Source organism: Delphinapterus leucas, chromosome 17, assembly GCF_059928025.1.
Source record: "Delphinapterus leucas isolate spDelLeu-1000000601 "Yukka" chromosome 17, BTC_Dleu_Yukka2, whole genome shotgun sequence".
Taxonomy (NCBI): Eukaryota; Metazoa; Chordata; class Mammalia; order Artiodactyla; family Monodontidae; genus Delphinapterus; species Delphinapterus leucas.
The window spans coordinates 2947240-2970192 of record NC_143145.1 but is presented as its reverse complement, the minus strand read 5'-3'; the positions used below and the strand labels follow the sequence as shown (position 1 = coordinate 2970192).

At 49.5% G+C, this 22953-nt stretch overlaps 1 protein-coding gene across 9 annotated transcripts in view; it reads right to left on the bottom strand.

Annotated features, from left to right (window-relative positions):
* Nucleotides 1–1572: 1572 nt before the first annotated feature.
* The window catches only part of PTK2 (protein tyrosine kinase 2), a 259877-nt gene continuing 238496 nt past the window's right edge, over nucleotides 1573–22953 (bottom strand). For 4 of the 9 annotated variants that reach the window (XM_089898671.1, XM_089898667.1, XM_089898668.1 and 1 more), the window contains 5 exons: nucleotides 19902–19941; nucleotides 19460–19566; nucleotides 14134–14289; nucleotides 12152–12232; nucleotides 2701–9380 (listed from right to left, as the gene is read on the bottom strand). In XM_089898671.1, coding sequence (XP_089754797.1) covers nucleotides 9168–9380; nucleotides 12152–12232; nucleotides 14134–14289; nucleotides 19460–19566; nucleotides 19902–19941 — 597 coding nt within the window. In that variant the 3' untranslated portion in view covers nucleotides 2701–9167. Of the gene's footprint in view, nucleotides 9381–12151; nucleotides 12233–14133; nucleotides 14290–19459; nucleotides 19567–19901; nucleotides 19942–19995; nucleotides 22232–22953 lie in introns of those variants that run through there. The other 5 variants (XM_089898675.1, XM_089898674.1, XM_089898672.1 and 2 more) reach the window with 5 other exon arrangements.

Genomic DNA, 22953 nt, shown 5'->3' with positions numbered 1-22953 from the left:
GAGCACTGGGGACCTTGAGGGTTTGGGGGAGGAGAGGTTTGGTCCCTCTGGGGCAGGGCCTGGAGGAGGCAGGACAGAGGGAAGGGCTGGGCCGAGCTCTCCCTCACCAAGGGCGAGGGCTGGTCCAAGGGCAGGGGCTGGTCCAAGGGCAACTCGAGGGGCAGAGGAGCCCAGGGGAGGGGCTCACGGCACAGGTGGGACAAGGCGGCTGCAGGAGGAAGAGGAGCGGGGTCTGTGTCGGGGGAGTTGGACTCCCAGACCCTGCTAGGTGGGGCTCTTTGGAATTTGCAAAGTCACCCCCAAGTAGAGTTAGCTTTGGACCTGTGCTGCACCTGGGAGCCGGGCTGCGGGTGTGGGAGAACTAACGCCCGGTCACACTGTGACACCAGTACACCTTGCCCCACCCCCCACCCCCCACCCCGCCTGGGCACGCCCACGACGCCGCCCTCCAGCCCACAACCAAGAACACAGCAGCAGCTGAACGTGTCAGGCTGTTGCTCGCTGCAACGAGGGAGAACACACATCCTGAGGAACCAAGGGGGCATCTTTAGAAAAGACTGAACATGTGTGCATTAGAGTCCTGGCCCCACTGGCTGAGAACACACATGCTTCCTCCTACAGCTGAAGCCGGAAGTCTGAACTTAGTCTTGCTGGACTAAGGTGAGGCTGGCAGGGCCGGCCCCTTCTGGAGGCTCTAGGGGAGAATTCACTCCTCGACTCTTTCAGCTTTTGGAGTCGGCCCACATTCCTTGGCTTGTGGGTGCATCACTCCAACGTCTGCCTTCATTGTCACACTGCCTTCTCCCCTTCTGCAGACAAACGTTCCCTCTTGTAAGGGCCCCCCTGAGTTACACCAGGCCCATCCCAACAGTCCAGGGTAATAGCCCCATCTCAATATCCTTAACTTAATCGCACGAAAAGTCCCATTTGCCATAAAAGGGAGCACTCACAGGTTCTAGGGATCAGCACGTGGACATCTTGGGGCCGTCACTCAGCCCAGCACAACAGAACCTGGGATGGGCTGAGGTCATTTGGGGGAGGGCTGAGCAAGTGGGGTCTGCTCCGCATTAGACGCTCTTGGGAAGCGGGGGTAGCTTCGTGACTGGGCATCTTGTCGGTCTTGTCGGGAGGGAGGGGCAGCCATGGGTGGTAAAGCAGTAGGAATCGCTCAGGTCAGCAGGGGGCAGGTGGGCGGAATGGTCGGCCACTTTTGCTGTTTGGACAACTCATGGTTTTTGTCTTGGTCCATCACAGTCACAGACTGACCTGTGTGATGTCCACATCCTATGAAATTGCTGGGGTTCAGCAGAACACAGGCCATGCTGTGAGGGCCACGCCAGCTCCCAGATGTCAGGGGCTGCCCTGCTCCAGGCTTCCACATCCAGTCTAAGCTGGGGGAGGAGAAAACATTTCAAACCAGATAAGAGTTTGGATTTTGATTATCAACTGGAATGAACTGGGCTTATGTCATTCTGGTCTGGCTGGACTTTCCAACAGCAGACCAGAGGGGCCACAGATGTACTATTTTCTTACCTGCTTTGCTCACTCCTGGGCCCCCAGGGCTTAGGACAGGGCTAAGAAAAGGGAAGACGGCAAGTGTTGGCAAGGCTGTGGAGAAACTGGAATTCTTATACGTTGCCAATGAAAACGTAAAATAGTGCAGCCACTTCAGAAAGTACTCCCGCAGTTTCTCAAATGGTTAAACATGGAATTAGCATATGACCCAGAAACTCCATTCCTACGTATATACCCAAGATAAATAAAAATATAAGTCTGCACAAAAACTCATGCACAAATTTCCATAGGAGCGTTATTCATACATAGAACCAAACAGTAGCAACAACCCAAACGTCCATCAACTGATGAGACTTTGTGGTCTATCTCTACAATGGAATATTACTTAGTGATTTAAAAAGGAAAGAAGTAGGGGGCTTCCCTGGTGGCGCAGTGGTTGAGAGTCTGCCTGCTAATGCGAGGGGACACGGGTTCGAGCCCTGGTTTGGGAGGATCCCAGATGCTGTGGAGCAACTAGGCCCGTGAGCCATGGCCGCTGAGCCTGCGCATCTGGAGCCTGTGCTCCGCAACAAGAGAGGCTGCGATAGTGAGAGGCCCACGCACCGCGATGAAGAGTGGCCCCCGCTCGCCGCAACTAGAGAAAGCCCTCGCACAGAAACGAAGACCCAACTCAGCCATAAATTAAAAAAAAAAAAAAAAATTAAAAAGGAAAGAAGTACTGAAACATACTACAACACGGACGACCCCTGACAACATTATGACACTGAAGACCACACATTGTGTGATTCCATTTGTATGGAAAGATCCAGAAGAGGCAAATCCCTGGAGCCAGAAAGTGGAGTCGTGATTGCCAGGGGCTGGGGGTGGAGGGGGATGGGTAAGGGGTGCAGGGTTTCTTTCGGAAGCAATGAAGTGTTCTGAAGTTGACTGTGGTGATGGCTGGCCACAAGGCAAAGGCTGGCAGGTTCAGATGACCCGGAATGTTCTAGGCCCGTGTGGCTGAGGTGGAGGGGGACAGAGAGCCATGGTAGGGAGCTGGCAGGTCTGGCCATGCCAGGCCCTGGAGGAGTCTGAATTCTAATATTTTATTTTAAGTGCCAGGAAGCCTTTGGAGGTTATGAGCGGGGTAGGGGTGGTGTGTGTGTGTGTGAGAGAGAGACACGGTCTGATTATAATTTAAAAAGATAAACACACTCTACTGGCCAGTGAGCTAAGAATGTTTTTACATTTTTAAAGGGTTGTCAAAACAGAAAAAAAAAGATAATGCGACGGGGATCATATCCAACCTGCAAAGCCTGAAATACTGTCTGGCTTTTTATCGAAAAAGTTTGCTGACCTTCGCATGTCTTCAGAGAAAACCAAGGGCGGAGCCGTCAGTTCTTTCTTGGGTGAAAGAAGGATCTGGGGGAGGGACTGAAGAGTGAGGCTTTGCCCTGGATGAGATGCTGTTGGGAGGGGGTAGTTTTGTGATTGGGCCTAGAAGGAGGGGTACCGAGAGCCGGAATGAAGCTGCGCGGTGCAGACCACCCAGGACCTGCTGTCACCTGTCCCCACTTACATGTCCCCTGGACTCCTGCAGACACCGTGCGTGACCATTCATCCCCCTACATAAGTAGGTACCTAATGTTTTTTAATAAGACATTTGATACTTTTTATTATCGTGGTAAAATACACACAACACAAAATTAACCATTTTTAAAGTGTACAGTTCAGTGGCATTAAGTACATTCACCATGTTGTACAGCCATCATCATTACCTAGTTCCAGAATTTTCCGTCACCCCAGATGGAAATGCTGCATCCATTAAGCAGTTGCTCCCTATCCCTCCTCAGCCCCTGGCAACCACTGACCTGCTTTCTGTCTTTAGGGATGTGCCTATTCTGGACATTTCCTACAAATAGAATGTAAAGGAGAAAACTTTGGTTTTACTTTACATTGCTTACAACACTTTACTCACAATGTTTCCCTTCGGACACTTCTGGTCCCTCAACGTGTGGGTGTTTTCCCCACACCAAGCAATTCTGCAACACCAGCTGGTACCCTGCAATTTAACTCCGTCCTGACCCCATCTACCAGGAGACAGTGTCAGACCCCCCAGGCGAAGGGCTCAGCCACAGGCTGTCCTGTTCTCCAGTGCCGATGGCACCATCACCTGTGCTACTGCTGCCATAGACTGACCCTCCCCTCAGGTCCCATGAATTTGCTAGCGCAGCTCACAGAACTCAGGAAAACATTTAACTTATTAGATTTCATTATTATTAAAAGAACAGTTTATTACAAGAACAGAACTCGGGGACATTCAGAAGGCAGAGATGTGCAGGGCAAGGTGTGTGGGAAGGGGTGTGGAGCGGCCATGCCCCTGGCATGCCCCAGCACCTATGCGCGCCCACCAACCCGGAAGCTCGGACCCTGTCTGTGTGGGTTTTTATGGAGGTACCGCTGCATAGGCACGACTGATCAAAGTCCTAACCCTGTAGTCACGGGCAGTTCCTCTAGCAACCAGCCCCATTCCCCAAAGTCTCCTCATTAACATAAAATCAGGTGCCATTGAAAGGGGCTTGTTAAGAATTAATTCCAAAGGACACCGGTGTCTCTCTCATCTCCTAGGAAATTCCAAGGTTTTTGAGAGCTCTGTACCAGGAATGGGAGGAACACCAATTTTCTGTTTCTTATTATAAATCACAAAACCACATGGAATCACACAATCTGTGGCCTTCTGTGTCTGGCTTGTTTCACAACCTAATGTTTTCAAGGGCCATCCGTGTTGTAGCGTGCGTCGGTACTTCATTTCTTTCTATGGCTGAATAATATTCCACGGTGTGCACACACCACATTCCGTTTATTCACTTGCTGAATTTCTTAATTATCTTTAACAGTTTTTCTGGAGTTTTTAGGATTTTCCATGTATAAGATCACATCACCTGTGAATAGAAGGAGCTTTACTCCTCTCTTTCCAACGTGGAGGCCTTTATTTACTTCCTTGCCTAACCGCTCTGGTAGGAACTTCCAGTCCTACGCTGAATGTTAAGTGGTGAAACTGGCATCTTTGTCTTGTTCCTAATCTCGCGGCAAAATTCAAAATCTTTTTGACTTGGCTGTATTTCCTGATGTTCTTCAGTGTATGTGCACCACTTGCACACTCGTGCAATAAAAAAAGATGAATTTTTAAAAAGACGTCAATGCCTAAAAATGTTTGGGTAAATTTAAAGCGCATTCTTCCCCCAGAGAGGAAAATAACTACAAAGACTGTCTGTTTTGGTTGTCAAATTCATCAAGATAACAAACTAAAGTCAAGTATGATTTAAAAGTTTTAAAAGATGTGCAGCCCTCATTGGTGGTACACAAACCTGGTCAGACCTGGGCTGAGAGGATGGCAGTCAGCCCCACCCAGCAAGGGGAGCCCCAAATAGAGAGACTGAGCCCGGCTGCCCTGAGGGTGGCTGACAGTGTCCGGCACCTGCACTCGGTTTCGGCTGCTGTGTCCTGCCCTCTGCTGCACGAAGGGACAGCACGAGGGGCTGGGTGGGGTCGGAGTTTGGGGTGCATCACTCCAGGATGGGGCAGGTGAACAGAGACAGAAAAGGGCTGGACCCACCAAGGACACAGTGTGAATGACTGCATTTCAATGTACTGAGCCACCAACAATTGAACGATTTCATCTGCAGCAATGAATGGACCTAGAGGTTATCGTACTGAGTGAAGTCAGTCAGATAAAGACAAGTATCACATGATATCATTTACATGCGGAATCCAAAAAGATGAAGACTTAGAAAACAAATTTACGGTTACCACAGGGGAAAGCGTGTGTTTGTGGGGATAAATCAGGAGACTGGGATGAACAGATACACACACTGCTATATATAAAATAGATAAACAACAAGGACCTACTGTAGAGCACACAGAACTGTACTCGTTATCTTGTAATAACCTATAATGGAAGAGAATGTAAAAAAAGAATATATATATTTACATATATATAACTGAATCACTTTGCTGTACCCCTGAAACAATGGAAATCAACTATAATTCAATTAAAAAAACAGAATAGAAAATAGTATATGTCACACCTAGGTTAAGCAAAAAATAAATAAATAAAATTAAAAAAGAAAAAAGAAAAATTTAAAACATCATAGCATCAAAAACACAGAACAGGAATACAGCTAACAAAAGATGTTTAAGATCTTTATTTACACTGAAAACGGCATGGCATTACTAAAATTAAAGATATAAAGAAACAGAGACATATTAAGTTCATGTTTTTAAGACTCAACATTCTGAAGATATTTGTTCTCCCCAAACTGACCTATAAAGCCAATGAAGTTCCAATCACAACAATCCCTCCACCAATTTTTCAGATAAAATTACACTGAGGTGCAGTTAAGAAAATGAACAGCCATGCCCCAGACTGGGAGAAAATGTGTGGGAAACAAGTATCTGACAAAGACTAGTATCTGGGACACAGAGGGAATTCCTACCACCCAGTGGGTAGGAATTCCTATCTACCCAACAGAGTGATAAACAGCCCAATTTTATTTTATTTAATTAATTAACCAATTAATTTATCTTGGCCATGCCACAAGGCTTGAGGGATCTTAGTTCCCTGACCAGGGATCGAACCTGTGCCCTCGGCAATGGAAGCGCCGAGTCCTAACCACTGGACCGCCAGGGAATTCCCAAACAGCCCAATTTTAAACAGGGCAAAACATGTGAGCAGAGACTTCCCGGGAAAGATACATAAATGGCCAGTAAGTATAGGAAAAGACACTCAATATCACTGTACATTAAGAAACACAAAATGAGATGGAACACATATTCACTAGAAAGTCTAAAATCATAAAAGACTGACAATGCCAAATACTGGTGAGAATGTGGAGCAGCAGGAAGGCTTATGTGCTGTTGGCTGGAGGGTAAAATGGTACAACTACATCGGAAAACGGCTGGGCAGTTCTTAATAAAGTTGAACACTTACCGTAAGTTCCAGAAAGTGTGCTCATACTTGTTCGCCCACGAGAAACGGAAACACGTGTACTTGTACACAAATGTCCACAGCGGCTTCATTCGTAATAACCAGATTGAAAACAGCTCAAATGTCCCATCCACCAACAGGTGACAGATGAACTGGCTGTGAGACCACGGAGTATCATCAGAAACAAAGAACAAATCCTGATGACGCAACAACACGGATATTCCAAAACATCACCGAGTCAAAGAAGCCAGAAACAGAAGAGTGCATACAGCAGTTCCAGAAGCAACCTGGCGTGTAAGGCCAGATCTACGGCACAAGAGACCAGGCCAGCGGCTGCCTCGGTGGGTGTGGGGACTGATGGGGAACTGGATGCACACGTTTGGAGAAAGTCATACAGCTGTTCACTCAGCAGGTTCTTACTCTGTGTGAATTACATCTCAATAAAGTTGATAAAAGGCAAGCAGGATGGCTGTAACCCTTCTGGGGAAGCAGTGGCTAGGAGGGGCCCCAGGCAGACTTTTGGGCTGCTGGTGCTGTCCTGTCCCTGAGGCTGGGAGCCAGCGACATGAGTGCTCCTTTGTGAAAAGTTCAGAAAGCTCAGCGTTCATGTGCCCTTTTCTCTATTTAAATTACTCTTCAATTAAAATACTGCTAAAATATATGGAGCTGGAGAAAGACAGAGGGTGAGGTTGTGAGCAGGCTCGTATTCACCTTCTTTACTGCTTCTCCTGGCCAACGTGGACAGGGTCGAACGCCTCAGTGGGTAGCTGTCGTCTGCAGAATGATGTGGCGGAGCCACGGATGGCCCTTCTGACGGCCCCGGGGCCACCAAGCCGGCCAGCCAACACCATCTGCTATCTGTCTCCACCCGTTCTCACAACCAAAATGCCCTTCCCTCTGACTTACAGGACGCTTCCAGACTTACCTGCGGTTCTTGGTACTGGAGGGAAAGTCAGAGCAGGAGGCAGAGGACGCGTGCCGCGGCCATGGCTCACAGCCCCGCCGTCGAGCCCCTGGGAGCGTGTGAAGCGCTTCATCATTCACACCGCTTGTTTTATTTAACCTCACGATCACCATCCTAAAGATGAGGAAGCGGAGACTGGAGAGCCCGAGAGAAACTCAGAAGGGCGACGTCCCCAAGCTTCTCTTCAGACGAAGAGGACGCCAGGCAGCCCAGAGGGGAGCGACTCTGCTGCACACGGGGACGTGCGTCTTCCTGCAGGACATGCTCGAGTCCCTCCACTGGGGGCTGCGCCCCGGCTCTTCTCCCTCCAGGTTCCCAGTGCTGCAGACCCCCGTCCTGCGCACCAGAGGCTTAGCGAGATGAGGGTGGGTCTGGGGTCTGTCCTGCTGACAGTTCCCTTAAGAGAACAGGCTCCCTGAGGCTGGACAGGTGGCGGTGACACCAAGCCTGTGGAGGGAAGTCCTTCAGGGACGACATCACCCTAGCTCGGTTTCTGCATTTAACCGTGAAGATGGAACAAAAAGGTTAACTTATGAGGAGTGTTCTCGACTTGTCGACAAGACAAAGAATAAAAGAAACTAATCATTATCGAGAGCTTTCCTGTATGTTACGGTATCTGACAAGTCACCTGAGAAATTTCAAATGATCTGAAGGAACAGAACCAAGAGAAAGGATATTACACCAAGCACTTTACTGATAACACCTTTTTAATAGGTCAAAGTAACTGTACAGTTCATTATATTCTTCCTGAGAATAATTTATTTCCCCCAACAAACTAAAGAGAGGGCGTATTTTTCAAAATTATTTAACAGAATGGATGGTAAAACTGGACATCAAAAGGAAACCAAATCTCTGTTTTGCCCAATTCCTTCCTGGGAAGACAGACGCAATGAAGGGTTAGTTAACTCCAGTGGCTGTGAAATAGTCAACATGGCTTTAATCTTTCTTTATAAATTATATAAAAATGGAACACAGGGATGGTTCCAGAACTTCTTCTCAATGCGGTTCGGAGGTGCTCCGGTACAAAGCATTTCTGCTTCCAAGAGAAATAACAGCACTACAAAAAACCGGCACATTATTCTGGTGGAAAAAGACAAACGTTTTTAGTGTGTTCTACAGCTAGTTTCCAACCAAATGCTTCACATACTCACATGAAAGTAAAAGGCAGGAAAGACAAGAGGGTTGTAGTTTTTTTCTGAAATTACTCAAGTCTTCAAAATATAGCTTTTATATTCTTTCTTTGTAAAGTGGTATTAGCATATTGCAAATGAACAGTGTTCTAATGACAAAAATTCCAGCCTGGGTAGTAAGTCTGTGGTTGGCAAAGGGATTCTCAGCCCCTTGGGTTTCCTGGAATCCTCCACTTCCTCCTGTCTTCTTCCAAGGACCAGTCCGGCCAGTTCAGGAACCAGTGCATCACTGCCCTGGCCGCTTCCACGAAAGCATATCCTGATGTGAACAAAATCTGTTCTTCATGATTCTTTAAAAGCTTCTCATGTACAATTTTTATTCTCAGAAAAATGCCACATTTTGGATCCCGGACTTTTCTGAACACCATGATTAAAGAACCAAAACCAAAACAACCCACATCAAAATGCGGTTAAACTTATGTGAGATTTTCAACCAGCCTCGGCCAGAGTGCTGGCGCTGTGAGTGCTGGCGCCCACGGCCGGCCAGAGCCTCGCTGCTGGTGGCGGCGGAGGGGGGAGCAGGCCCCGGCGCTCAGCGTGGCCTCGCCTGCCCCAGGGCCTTCATCCTGGCCTGGTCGATGACGTCGAGCAGGTTCTTGGCGTCCACGGCCAGGGCGTGTGCGGCCGTCAGCATCCGCTTCTTGTACTCCTGCTGCAGGCTGGTCATGACATACTGCTGGGCCAGCTTCATCTTGCTGATGAGCTCCCCCAGGTCGGAGTTCAGCAGCTTCTGGGCCATCTCAATCTGCAAGGACAAGAGGGTCAGGAGCGCCTCCTGCAGCCAACACTCAGGGCATTCTTAGGCGCTTTTCTTAGGTGCCTCCAGGAGAAGAAACTTTCTTCCTTCCCCTTAAACAAGGCAGACCCTGGTCTCCACCTCCAGGCCCACACGCTTTCTACTGCACCTGCTTCAAGACCTTCCTCTGCTACGCAGGAGATGGTTCAAGGGTGTCACCAGACACTTGCTCCACTCTGACGTAAACTCTGGACCCTTCCAAACGGATCAGAGGTGGGAAGTGGGGTCAGGGCTGGTGGAAGGAGCCATAGGGCTGGAGAGCTTTGCTTGGGGTGTCTCGCGATCCCTCCAACCTGTGTACTTAACCAGCGGCGATCTAGCCACGTGCTCTTTCAACAATCAGCGAGCACTTACTGTACACAAGGCCCTTGGAGTTGTGGACGCCAGAGTGACCCAATGTGTCTGTGTTCACAGCCCAGTGTGGGAGAAGCACGCACAGAGCTGCCCATCACACACGGGAAAATCACGCCACAGAAATGGACCCGGAGAGGAGCAGTTCACTCCTTCTGAGAGGGGTGGAGAGACTCCACAGAGGAGAGCTCGCCCGCATCCAGCCGAGACTGCACAAGCTGGCCGGCCTCCACCGTGAAGGGCCTCGTCAGCCACCCACGTTCACCTTGGTCCTGCTCAACTTAGCAACAGGGAGGCCTAAGGGACTTCAGGAAGGGGAATAACATAATCTAGAGAGGGCTCTGGTGGCAGTGTGCGACGTCAACGGAAAGGCAGGGAGAGCCCAGAGGAGGAGTAAGCAGCTGAGAGGCTGCTGTGGTACCTCAGGGAAGAGGGGACGTGGCCGTGAGGACGGCGAAGCAAGGCCCGACCTGAGACTTGTGAGTGACACAGGCTGTCTGCACGTGTGTACGTGTGCGTGCACGCGCGTGTGGTTCGTGCTGGGCACGGTGGTGAGTGCATGCTGGTCCCACTGACCCTGCAAGCAGAATGTGCTACAGGGGCAGACGTCCTGCAGACAGCTAGTGCCTGGGGCACACGGAGTGGGCTCGCTCACAGCACAGAGGGTGAGGGCCTCAAACATCTGGATCTGTGGGCGTAGGGAGCCCTGCCAAGGAGAAAATGCATCTGTAAAACGCAAGTCCGGGGAGCACCTTGGGGGCGGCCACCATCGGGGCGGCAAAGAAAGGCTGGGGGTGGGGCCGGCAAGGCTCTGAAACTCCAGGGGTCTCGCCAAGGGGTCAGGGCGGTGGGGGCATGGCCCTTGGTGACCGCTGGGCGGGGTCAGGGACAGCTGGGTCCAGAGGGCGGGAGGGGAGCAGGGGCACAGGAAGGCGCACACGGTGTGCAGAAGAGCCAGGTACACAGAGAGATGGTTTCAGCCGTTACCAGCTAAAGCAGGAAGTTAGAAACGGTCCCGCCAAAATATCCAGCCGTTAGGGTGCCACTTGCTTTGCCTCTGGCGCCTGGAGCGTCTCCATTTGGGGCAAAATCCTTGCTCACTGTGGAAAACCAATTAAATTTCTAATAAAGCAGATAAACTAGCTAACCTCTGAACTGGAGAGAAATATTAAGTTACACGCTGACACCAGTCAGAGGCATTTTCCAAAAGGATTTACGTGGTGTCATGCAGGTGAACTGGTGCCGCTTACAGGCAGGAGCTGAGCCCGACTGCCCCGCGTGTCCAGACACCCTGCTGGACGTGCTGCCCTCGCGCTCGACCTCCGCGGAGGACGCAGCCTCACCGCAGATGTAAAACCTCAGCCTGACCAGGAGGAAACAGCAGCCTTTAGAGAACACCCCTCAGCTCCACGTCAGGGAGGCTCTGGAACACAGGGGGCCTATACTCTGTCGCAGAAGACAGCGCGGGGCTGAGGAGCTGTCCCAGGAGAGAGGCACACAGACACGCTGAGCGCTGTCAGGGGCCACGTGAGCCCCAGGCTGTCTCCAGCCAGAGGGAGAAGCATTACTGGGGTGACTGGTGAACCCAGGCCACCACCTGCTGAGAGATGAGCACACTGGCCAGCGTTAAATTCCAGGATGCGGTGACCGAGCATTCGAAAACACAAACGCAAATACTAAAGGTAAGAGGGCGAGATGCGCACAACCAGCCCCCAGGTGGCTCTGGAGAAGTAAAGCCTGCGCGTGCAGAGAGAGGACGCAAAGGGCTCAGACGGGGAAGGCGGCGCGATCAGGGCGAGGGTGCTTGCAAGTTCTTGGTGCTGTTCTCAGAGCTTTTCCTCAAGTTTGAAATCATTTCACAGTAAAAACTAAGAAAACAAAAACAAACAGATTGCCTGCTGGGGGAAGGACAGATCATGCACCCTGAGAGAGAAAGCAGGAAAGTGGACGCTGGAGCTGGAAGGGCGAGGTGTGGGAAGTGAGCTGGGCTGGGTGCAGACCCCAACGCTAAGCCTATTTACTGGTTACAAGGAATGTTTATATCGCTGCTTTAAGTGGAAAACCGAGGTCACTTGCAAACTCGAAATTTTCCAGAGGAATTCGAGGAAGGAGGGCAGGATGCCACAGCCTCCGTCCTTGCTCTGGAGGGTTCCAGGGCAGCAGCAGCCCCAATCCTGCGCTCCCCACCTGTCCTCACGGACGCCCCGTCCTTCAGGTCGGGACCCCACACGTGGTGTGGTGGCTCCACACAGCTCTGAAGATGGACAGCCAGGCGCCGGCGTCCCGACCTGGGGCCCGGCCAGGAGGTCACGCCTGCAGAGCGCGCGCTGTGCTCCCCCCGCCACGCTGCCCTCTGGATGAGGCCCTACCTCTCGGTGGGTGCTGGCGGGCAGGACGGGAATGGTCTCATCCACGGTGGCCAACAGCGTCCTCAGGGCCAAGCCGACTTCCTAACAGACAGGACCACACCCAGTGTTAGGACGCACGTCAAGGAGTTTCATGCCAGCAATGACAGTGTTTCCTTCCAGTTACATGGTTTTTCATTTCCTTTTCACCACTTTTGGGAAATTTTTTTTTTTTTTTAGGAAAATTTCTGTATTTCTTTTCCACAGTGCTGAGCCTGATCTCATTAAGTTATGAGGCAATTTCCCCCAGATTCAGATCTCTCTGAATCTACTCATGCTCTACTGTCTGGGGAACAGGGGAATGGAGGCTAATGTATGAAAAGCCGCCCGGACGCTCAGGGAAGGCGGCGCTGGGGCTGCCTGTGCTCCGTGACTCTCTTCCCTCCCCAGTGCTTTCCAAAGCCTCGCGGGCCACCAAAAAGGATGTTACTGCTACCACGTGTGGGAACGACAGGTGGCAGTCTGCTACGGAGGCCATTCTGACCCCGGAGCTTCGTCCACTATGTACACGGAGCACAACAGCCCTCCCCCTGCCACTCGGAGCTTAAAGGGACCAGCTGTGATTAAAAACGATATGACGTTAGAGTTAAAATGTCTGTCGTTGTCATTCTCATGAGGGTCAACTATGTAATGACTCAGGTGCTAAGTTATACATGCAGTAGGTACAAGACCAGTAAGGACATGCTAGTTATTGACACTGGATCAACAAAAAGAGTGTCGTTTTGCCAAAGTAATACGGTTAAAAAAGCAGCTTCTAGGGCTACCCTGGTGGCGCAGTGGTTGAGAGTCTGCCTGCCGATGCAGGGGACACGGGTTCGTGCCCCGGTCTGGGAAGATCCCACATGCCGCGGAGCGGCTGGGCCCGTGAGCCATGGCCGCTGAGCCTGCGCATCCGGAGCCTGTGCTCCGCAGCGGGAGAGGCCACAACAGTGAGAGGCCTGCGTACCGCAAAAAAAAAAAAAAAAAAAAAAAAGCAGCTTCTAGAAAACCACCATAAAAAGTCTTATCATGTACAAAATTCTGGTTGCTTTTGTATATTGCTGAGTTTATTAGTATTTTTTAAAAACCTGTCTGTGGTTCACGCAAGTTCGCCCATAAGAACTTTGGTTATAAGTGTTATGGGAGTATAGCCTCAAGACGGAACCAGAATGGATTAACTGTGCTGCCCATAAAACATCACAGCTTCCATGCAGCTGCTCCACACTGATGGTTTAAAAGAAGCTGTTCCAGAGACTGCTCACTGGTGCACTAAAGACGGGGTTCAATCCTGCAACTCAACGACAAAAAGCCAAACAACCCTATTAAAAAGTGGGCAAACGGCTTGAACAGACATTTCTCCAAAGACGACACACAAATGGCCAACACAAAAAAGCACACGAAGAGATGTTCAACCTCACTACTCATCAGGGAAATGCAAATCAAAAGCCCAGTGAGATGCCACCTCACACATATGAGGATGGCCACTATCAAGAAAAAACAAAACCGAAAGTAAAAAGTGTTAGTGAGGATGGAGAAAAACTAGATAGAACCCTTGTGCACTGCTGGTGGGAATGTAAATTGCTGCAGCCATTGTGGGAAACAGCATGGTGTGTCCTCAAAAAATTAGGACTAGAACTAGCATACGATTCAGCAATTCCACCTCTGAGTTAATGCCCAAAAGACTGAAAGCAGGGTCTCCAAGTATCATCTGTCTTGGCACTTTAACACTGTAATTACCTCCCCTAAGTCACAATGGCATCAGACTGTAAGTACTCTTCTGCATCTTTTCTCACTCAAGATCATATGTATGAGCAGTAGTTATTGACAGACTCTGTTGCTCAGGACATTCCAGGGTCAAGGTCGGGAATGGCAGTGATCCCCATGCGATGCAGACCTTCTGAAGAGTCAGGCTGGACCCGAAGGGCACAGGGAATGTCTCCTGCTTCACGTGAGGGGGCTGAGCTCACCTTCACCATGGGGACATACTCCTCTGGCGGGGCTGGCTGGATCTTGCTGGACATCTCGATGACCGCTCTCACCAGGCCCGTCACGTTCTCATACACCCTGTCATTGGACCGGTCCAGGTTGGCAGTGGGAGGGGGGCTGATTTCCTGGGGCTGAAGCTGCCAACACAGAAGCCGGTTATCTTTCTATCCTCCAGCAGATGGCGTCATATCACTGCAACTAGGTTAGAAAGGGTCTTTAAAAGAGATCAAAGCAGATCACATAACTGATCTTCTTGTCTTAGGGGACATAGTTCAGCTTGAGGATGACAGCAAAGCAATTCATCCAAGTGACAAATAAGTAAGGCACCTTTTTTTCTAACTTTGAGCTCAGTTAAAGGAAATGAGATGGAATCACACACATTATACTAAAAGCCCCGGATTCATTCAGAGAAGTGATTCATCGTCCCCCCAAAATCATTCACCAAAAGAGAAAGAATCCAGATATTTTACACCTCTCTGAGGATTTAGAGACAGTTGGCTAAGGGGTCAAGTGTTCTACATTGAGACTATATGAATTTCCACTTAGTTTGAATTTTGCAGTAAAACCTGTATGGCTCAGCTTAGTTGCCTTCAAACCACCTAATGGAAACGTGTATTCCTTTTATGGTTATAAAAAGTGGGCAAATGCAAGTCTTCTTTACATGGACACCACCTGCTTCCAGAACGCTGCTGAGGTGGGAGCTGTGTGGGTGCAGCTCTGTTGGTGGGGGGCGGGCACTGCCCCCTCACCCGCAGCTGTGATGGGGGTGAAATGAAGGAACGTATGTAAAACGGCCCGTCTCAGGGCCCGGGCACAGAGAGACTTCAACAAATGTTATCCAAGACAACATGTGAGCCCTGAAGGCTGCACAAGGGCCTCTAGGGAACCTTCAGCATATTTAAAAAGTCGAACTGGCCACCCCAGGCACAAAAAGGACTGCGTATGGCCACTCTGAGAAGACTGAATGCCGGCACCCAATAGCTGTTCATTCGTGAATCTGCTGCCAGTGCTCAGGCTCTAACTCTGGGTGCCCATCCCTAAGTCATGAGACACAAGGGACGAGAATGTCCCATCACTGCACAGATGCTCACGTCTCACTCTTGGGCAAATATAAATGCTGCTTTTGGTGACAAACCAAGCAAAAGCGCCCTCCCCAGGCTTCCCAATTCCTGGTCCAGAGTCGCACGCAGAGCGGGGTGTGATAGAGAGCTGGACAGACACACAGATACCATGTGCTTACCCTCCACGGCTATTGTCGAACGGAAGGTGAGGACAAGTTAAAGGAATTTATCAGAGAAAGGGAAAAAAGAAAAACAATATTAATAAAGGCAGCAGACAAAACCCCCGTAAAAACACACGAGCAGAACAAGAGGAGTGAGCTTCCGCCTGTCGGCTCGGTCAGCGGCCATCGAAGTGCAGCCGCTGGGCCGTCTGTTCAGGGCCCCCGCATACTCAGTAGGGGTCTGCCATGCACCATGCTCGTTTTCACAAATAAATGAGGAAAACAACATGCAAAGCCCGAGAATGACAATCTGGCAGCCGTGCAAGAATCCAAAGAATTAAGGGTCTTTAAAAAGAAAGAAAGCGTATCTATGCTTGTATTCACGGAAAGCTGCCCACTGGACATCTGAGTGATTCTGGAGAAACTGCACACCCTCACTCCCTGGGCCTGGCCCCAACATCCAGCATCCCTGGAAATGGCCTTCAACCTAGCCAGCCTGCTGTAATGCAGGTGCCTGGCTTGGGGCTGTGTTTAAAGGTATCAGGAGCTTATTCTAAAAACAAAAACAGAACGAAAACATAAAACCCTTCACTTGAACCAGTTCTTATGGCTGGGTTCCCTTACTTTAAACTTAGAAATTTTAATGTTTTCTTTTTTCTCTACAGTTTAAACCAAGCCTATTCTACTGTAACATAATAGGCAAAGTTAACTGAGAGAAATATGGATTTCTTGACCTTTCCTTAAAATTGTCTGAAAAAAGTATACCCTTTGGTATGGAAGTTTAGCAGAGCCCTAAGTTCTGAGGTCCAACCCTCCACACTGTGTATTTTCTGTGCACTAGAAAAAGGGAGGTTATTCATAGCAGCATCACTTCCAAGAGAAGCCGTGTCAGCATTTTATCTTCTGCACTGAGATGCTGAATGGGGCAGGAGGGCCAGTTCAAAGGGGATCAACGTAAAAGGCCGCGTTTCCTCAGGAGGCGTGCCAGCTGGGGCTCCATCAAGAAGAACTACAGTTCTTGACTCCAGGAGGTGAGGGTGTTTGTTCTAACCTGTTCAAAGCTTCTGCTCTTTTGTGTTCACCCTTTACCCAACTGTCACAGAAGCGCTGTCACAAAGCTTCCAGGGGCCATTCACAGGGACCCTCCCAAAGCACCAGCCTGGTGTGCAGAGACAGCTGTCACTGGTTTCCTACTTTCTGGAGCTTGACCACTTGGAGGCCCCTTGGCAGGCAGTTAGACACACCACTGCCCACAGAGATACAGCCAATCCCAACCACTTGGGGTGGGGGGGGTTCCTCAAAGACTCCGATAATTCAGAGCCGAAACATAAAGCCACCAAGGAGAAACTGAGACTGATTTCTGGCTATGAGTTGGACGAATTGCTTCAGTTACACCCAGGTAAAGGTAAGCATTTCTGTATTAAAAGAGTACTGTTCTTTCAGGCTGGATTTGATAACCTCTACCAAACAGACATGTCACGAAGAAGCAGAGACATATACTTCACACTTACTAATTATTAAAAAATGTTTACTGATTGGTTTTTTTTTTTTTTTTTTTTTGGCCGTGTTGGGTCTTCATTGCTGTGCGCAGGCTTTTCTCTAGTTGGAGCGAGTGGGGGCTATTTTTCGTTGCAGTGCGCGGGCTTCTCACTGCGGTGGCTTCTCTTGTTGCAGAGCACGGGCTCTAGGCACGCGGGCTTCAGCAGTTGCAGCACGCAGGCTCAGTAGTTGTGGCTCACGGGCTCTAGAGTGCAGCTCAGTAGTTGTGGCGCACGGGCTTAGCTGCTCTGCGGCATGTGGGATCTTCCCGGACCAGGGATCGAACCCGTGTCCCCTGCATTGGCAGGCGGATTCTTAACCACTGTGCCACCTGGGAAGTCCCCTGAGCGTATTTTTAAAAAATATTTATTTATTTATTTGGCTGCGTGGGGTCTTAATTGCGGTGCACAGGCTCTTTGTTGCAGCGCACGGGCTTCTCTCTAGTTGTGGTGCACAGGCTCAGCAGTTGCGGTGCGCGGGCTCTAGAGCATGGGCTTAGTTGCCCTGCAGCATGTGGGATCTTAGTTCCCCTACCAGGGATCGAACCCGCGTCCCCTGCATTGGAAGGCAGATTCTTAACCACTGGACTGCCAGGGAAGTCCCCTCCTGAGTGTACTTTAAGTAAGCACACTTAAAAGATTCCTTTCCATAAAGATTTCTACTTGCTCAATACCCTACAATAAGGGTATTTCCCACTTATATTTATTCAAATGTAAAAAATGAATATAGGTCAGAATTTTAAGCCGGTATCTGATCCACTTTTCAAGTTGGCTTTTCACTGCAATACAAGCCCTTTTGAAAGTTTCTTCTTTTGCTTATGAAAAATGAAAAAAAGTTCATTAACCCAATTTCTCTCTTTCCTTTTAAAATTTATGTCAAGAAACCACACTGGGAAAGGGTGTGCCCTCCGTTGCTCCTCTGTGGTGCTAGTGGAGCTGCAGGGAGGCTTCTTGGGCCTGGAGGCCCAGAAGCTGGGGGAGCCAAGCCCCAGGCAGCCCCCAGGACCAGCACCCTGGTTTCTAGGAGCTGACTGCCTGGCCCTTGGTGCAGGGGCGCCTCTGGCGCCATGGTTCCTGTGTTAGGCTCCGCAGGGAGCAGGCTGGTCCCAGACGGTGCCAGCTGCTTCACTACTGGTCACCGCCCTCCAGCTGTAGGCTGGCTCGCAACTGGAGATGACATTTTCTCTGCCTGGGGACAACCTCTCTGACTCACTAAGATGGCAATACATCTGCTTCTATCCAGGAATCAGCCGCTTGGCTTTGGGGGTAAACCTGGAGCAGCAGCACATATGTGTGTGCGGAAAGCCAAGTCTGCCACTAAATGCTGGTTCAGCTATGGGGAGGCCGTAACCTCAAACACGCCCTTTAACCTCTAGCAACTGTAGCGGCCTCATGCGACAGGTGGGAACAGTAATAAGACCACCAATTCCGCGAGGCTGATGTGAGGATTTGAAATACATGGGGCAGGTTCTGCCACAGCAGGTGGCACTCAATGAATGGTCGTTATTAGTGAAACAAAGTTTATCTTAACTGATCCCATAGCTATTGAATTCTAAGATGTACCTTTTTCTATGCACCACGAAGAAGGAAAAAAAATGCCAGTTAAATCAACACACCGTCTTGATTTTAGAGATATTAAAATGTGAAGACAGGGACTTCCCTGGTGGCGCAGTGGTTAAGAATCTACCTGCCAATGCAGGGGACACGGGTTCCATCCCTGGTCTGGGAAGATCCCACGTGCCACAGAGCAACTAAGCCTGTGAGCCACAACTACTAAGCCTGCACTCTAGAGCCCGTGAGCCACAACTACTGAGCCTGCATGCGACAATTACTGAAGCCCACACGCCTAGAGCCCATGCTCCGCAACAAGAGAAGCCACCACAATGAGAAGCCTGCACACCGCAATGAAGAGTAGCCCCTGCTCGCCGAAACTAGAGAAAGCCCGTGCGCAGCATCGAAGACCCAATGCAGCCAAAGATAAATAAATAAATAAATAAAATGTGAAGACAAAGTGTATCAGAATTGAGAAGTAGGACATATTTTGAGATAACTGACCTAATGGAAAGTAGAGTGTACCCCTCTCCTTAAAAGGGCACACAGAAGAGGAGGTTGTGGTCCCCAGCACATGCTGCTTTACACACGCTGGCCCCAGATGGCAAAGAATGGAAGTCGCCCACTAGGCCACACTGACACACTCGGAGACAGTGAGCCTACAGAAGGCCTTGCTTTCCCCAGGCGTCCTGGTTTGATTCATTTGTAAAACCAGAAGCCACCCCAGCATTTTTATCTCAAAGAAACATTCTGTCTGATAAGAGGAAAATGTCTTCAGAAAGTTAACATCTGACTGAGGCCCTAGAATCTATCACATGAGAGAAAAACAGAAAAGAGAGTTTTCCAGTAAATTTGTCCTGACTCAGAGGAGTCTGGAGCCGACCAAGGGGCCCCCCCAATCCCACCGAGCCCCAACCCCACTGCACATCGCAGGGTCATCGCCCAGAGTGAAAGGCTCTGTGGAGTCCTGGGCTGCGCACAGGCTTGGGCGCTCACCTTGACACCCTCGTTGTAATTGTCTCCGGGGCTGCCGAGGCTGGCAAGGCTGCTCAGGTGCCCAGGGGCTCCGGGACGCGGTGGTTTCTTTGGTGGAGCTGCAGGATCTGGTAAAGGAATGAGTCCCATTACTTAACGTACATTAATGAAGAGAATGGAAACCACCCCCAAACAAACAAACACAGATTCATGTTATTACAACAGAAGCTAATCTCAGAGAGGGCACCCTACAGAGGTGTTTCTGATGCATTAGAGCAGTAAAGTCTGTTTTCCAACATTCTAGTCGTGGGCTGAATTTGGTAAACATCATACTTGCTATGGTCTGTAGGGGGAAAAGTGTTAACACAACATGAAGTTTTTCAAAACTAAGAAACTATACATCAAAACCCCCTCCCTCCAAATTATACAAATTTTGTGACACTCGATTCATTTCTTCATTTACCTGGTTTGCCCACAGGCTGATATATGTGCTGGTTTCCAGTCTGTGGGGAAAGAAAAAGCCAGGTCAATGCAGCAGGGCGCACAACAGGATAACGGCCTCCCCTTCCCACCCTCTCCACCCACCCCCTTGACCCCTGGGCTAAACGCTGGGGTCAAAGACCAACAAGACGGGGGAGGGGCCAGCCTTCAAGGCCTCAGGTGGGGACAGGGGATTAGATTAGGCTAATAAGCAAATAATGCCAATGGGGTATGGGATAAGGGCTGCCATAGGAGGAATCACGATTGGAACACGGTCAGGGGTGGTCACACCAATTTCAAATTTTCTTTAAAGAAATTATGCCCATGGAAGTCTCCAGTTCAACTTCATGGGTGTGAAATATGTCCTGTGTCTGGAAACTCTCCCCCACCCCCTCCTTCTCTGATTACAAGAAGGAGTGCCATCAGGGACAATGACAACGAGAAGAGGCTTCCGAGCACTGGGATGTCTACGTTGCCACTGTCACCTGAAGAACCTGGTGTGACACCTCCATCCATTCTGGACCAGCCACAGGCCAAGCCAGGAAGCCAAACCAGCCCAGGCACAGGGAAAAAGGCAGGTTCACATGGGACGAGCCCTAGTCTAGGGTGCCACGCCTGCAGCTACGATTAGAGCCACTTATCCTAGGCTGACTGAATGAAAAGAAGTATCTTCAAACTATATCCTACTTTTGAAAAGAGGGACTTTCCTTGCTTATTTTAAAACAATAAACTGGCTAAAACACATATACTTTAAGGTGCTTTACTTTTACTGAGTAGACACCCACTTCTTTAAAATAAAGGACCATGAGACGGCACACAGTCACAACTGCTCCTTGCCCAGGATCACGGCTGCTTCCACCAGGCCACTGAACGCTCCCGATCTTAAAGACTAGAAAAACCCTCTGAGCGGGAAGGTGTGAGGAACAGGATTCCTTGACACAGTGGGAAGTGGGCCAAAACCTTGCAAAGAGACAGGCTGCGGCTGTGCTGTGTTGTGCTCACTGACCAGCAGTAAAAAGACTTAAAGAATTTCCTGATACTCAGGGAACAAGAAAGTGCGATAATTAGAAAATCCTATTCACAGAACTTTCTGGATCAGTTCAACAGATGTTATGTATGTCCCTGTGCGCAGAGGCTGATGGGCTGGGCAGTGGGCCGGGCCGGGCTCTGGTTCTGCTGCGTGTGCAGTGCTGGCCCTGGAGCGAGTCACCCACCGGTTTGAGGCTTTGGTTTTCCCATTTGAAGGCGGAGGCTAGTGACACTTACCCCCTATGGGGGGTTGTCACAAAATGAACATGCTGCCAACTTGCGTATTATTTCGAAAATCTAAATAGTTTTTATTTTTACTCTTTATGCACACAGACAGGATCAATTTCCATGAGGCAGTGACTAGTGTCTATTAACTAGCTCAGACCTACTGACAGTCTACACTGCTTTCCAGCCAAACGCTTCTCCCTGAAACTGGGGCCCACTTTCAAAAGTGTTAAGTTGGAGCACTTGGAGAAGTGGGCCAAACCATACAGTTATCTTAGCAAAGCACAGAAGCAGAAGAGCCAGCAACCGTCAGCGTGTGTTATGAGCCCCACAGCTTAACCCAGACCCTGGAGGGGAGAGGCCTGCAGAGCAGGCTGGCGCCTGGTCACGCTCTGAGTGCCCTGTCCGGCGTCCGGAGTCCGGCATGGGGACCAGTGACCTTGGGCAAGTTTCCTACGAGCCTCAGTTGACTCATTTGTGGCGTGTGGATGGCACGGCACCTGACCTGACAGGAGTGCTGAGGACTTATGAGGTGACAGGAGGGAAGCACCCGGCGCAGCACCTGCTCCATCAGGACTAAGTGCTCCTCCTGTCACCCAGGCCTGGTGTGCGGCAAGTACTATGAGATCACAAGCGGCCCCATCATGCGTCGTCTGTTTCACAAAGTGTTTCTCAATAATCCTTCTGTCTCATCATTCATTCATTCACTCCACATATGTTCTGGGTACCTTCATACATGCCACATCCTGGAACAGGATTTTCCTTTTCTAAAAAATGTTCCTATTAGTGATGTTATAAATAGCTGGTCCCTTGAATAGGGTTTACTTTCATGCTTATTCTCACTCTTTCCTCTTAACAATTTGGGACCAACTGCTCAATACGTTATCATTTTATTAACTGAAGAAGTCTTGGGCTTCCCTGGTGGCGCAGTGGTTGAGAGTCTGCCTGCCAATGCAGGTGACACGGGTTCGCACCCCGGTCCAGAAAGATCCCACATGCCGCGGAGTGGCTGGGCCCGTGAGCCATGGCCGCTGAGCCTGCGCGTTCGGAGCCTGTGCTCTGCAACGGGAGAGGCCACAGCAAGTGAGAGGCCCACGTACCGCAAAAAAAAAAAAAAAAAAAAAAGGAAGTCTTGATGCACACTGTTAAGTTACAGGTATACAGTATAATGATTCACAATTTTTAAAGGTTATGCTCCATTTGTAGTTATTATAAAATATTAGCTATATTCACTGTGTTCTACAATACGTCCTTGAGGCTGATTTTTTTTTGGCCACACCGTGCGACTTGCGGGATCTTAGTTTCCTGACGAGGAATTGAACCCGGGCCCTAGCAGTGAAAGCGCCAAGTCCTAACCACTGCATCGCCAGGGAATTCCCACTGTAGCTGATTTTATACAAAATAGTTTATACCTCTTAATCTCCTACCCTTGTATTGCCCCTCTCCACTGTTAACCACTAGTTTGTCCTCTATATCTGAGTCTTTTCGTTATATGCACTAGTTTGTAAGTGATACTATACAATATTTGTCTGTCTGACTTATTCACTTGGCATCATACCCTCCAAGCCCATCCATGTTGCTGCAAATGACAAAACTTCATTTTTTATGGCTAAGTAGTATTCCATTGTATATATACACCACAGCTTCTTTATCCATTCATCTGCTGATGAACTTGGGTTGCTTCCATATCTTGGCAATTATAAATAATGCTGCTATGAACACAGGAGTGCATGTATCTTTTCAAGTTAATGTTTCTGTTTTTTTTCGGATATATGCCCAGA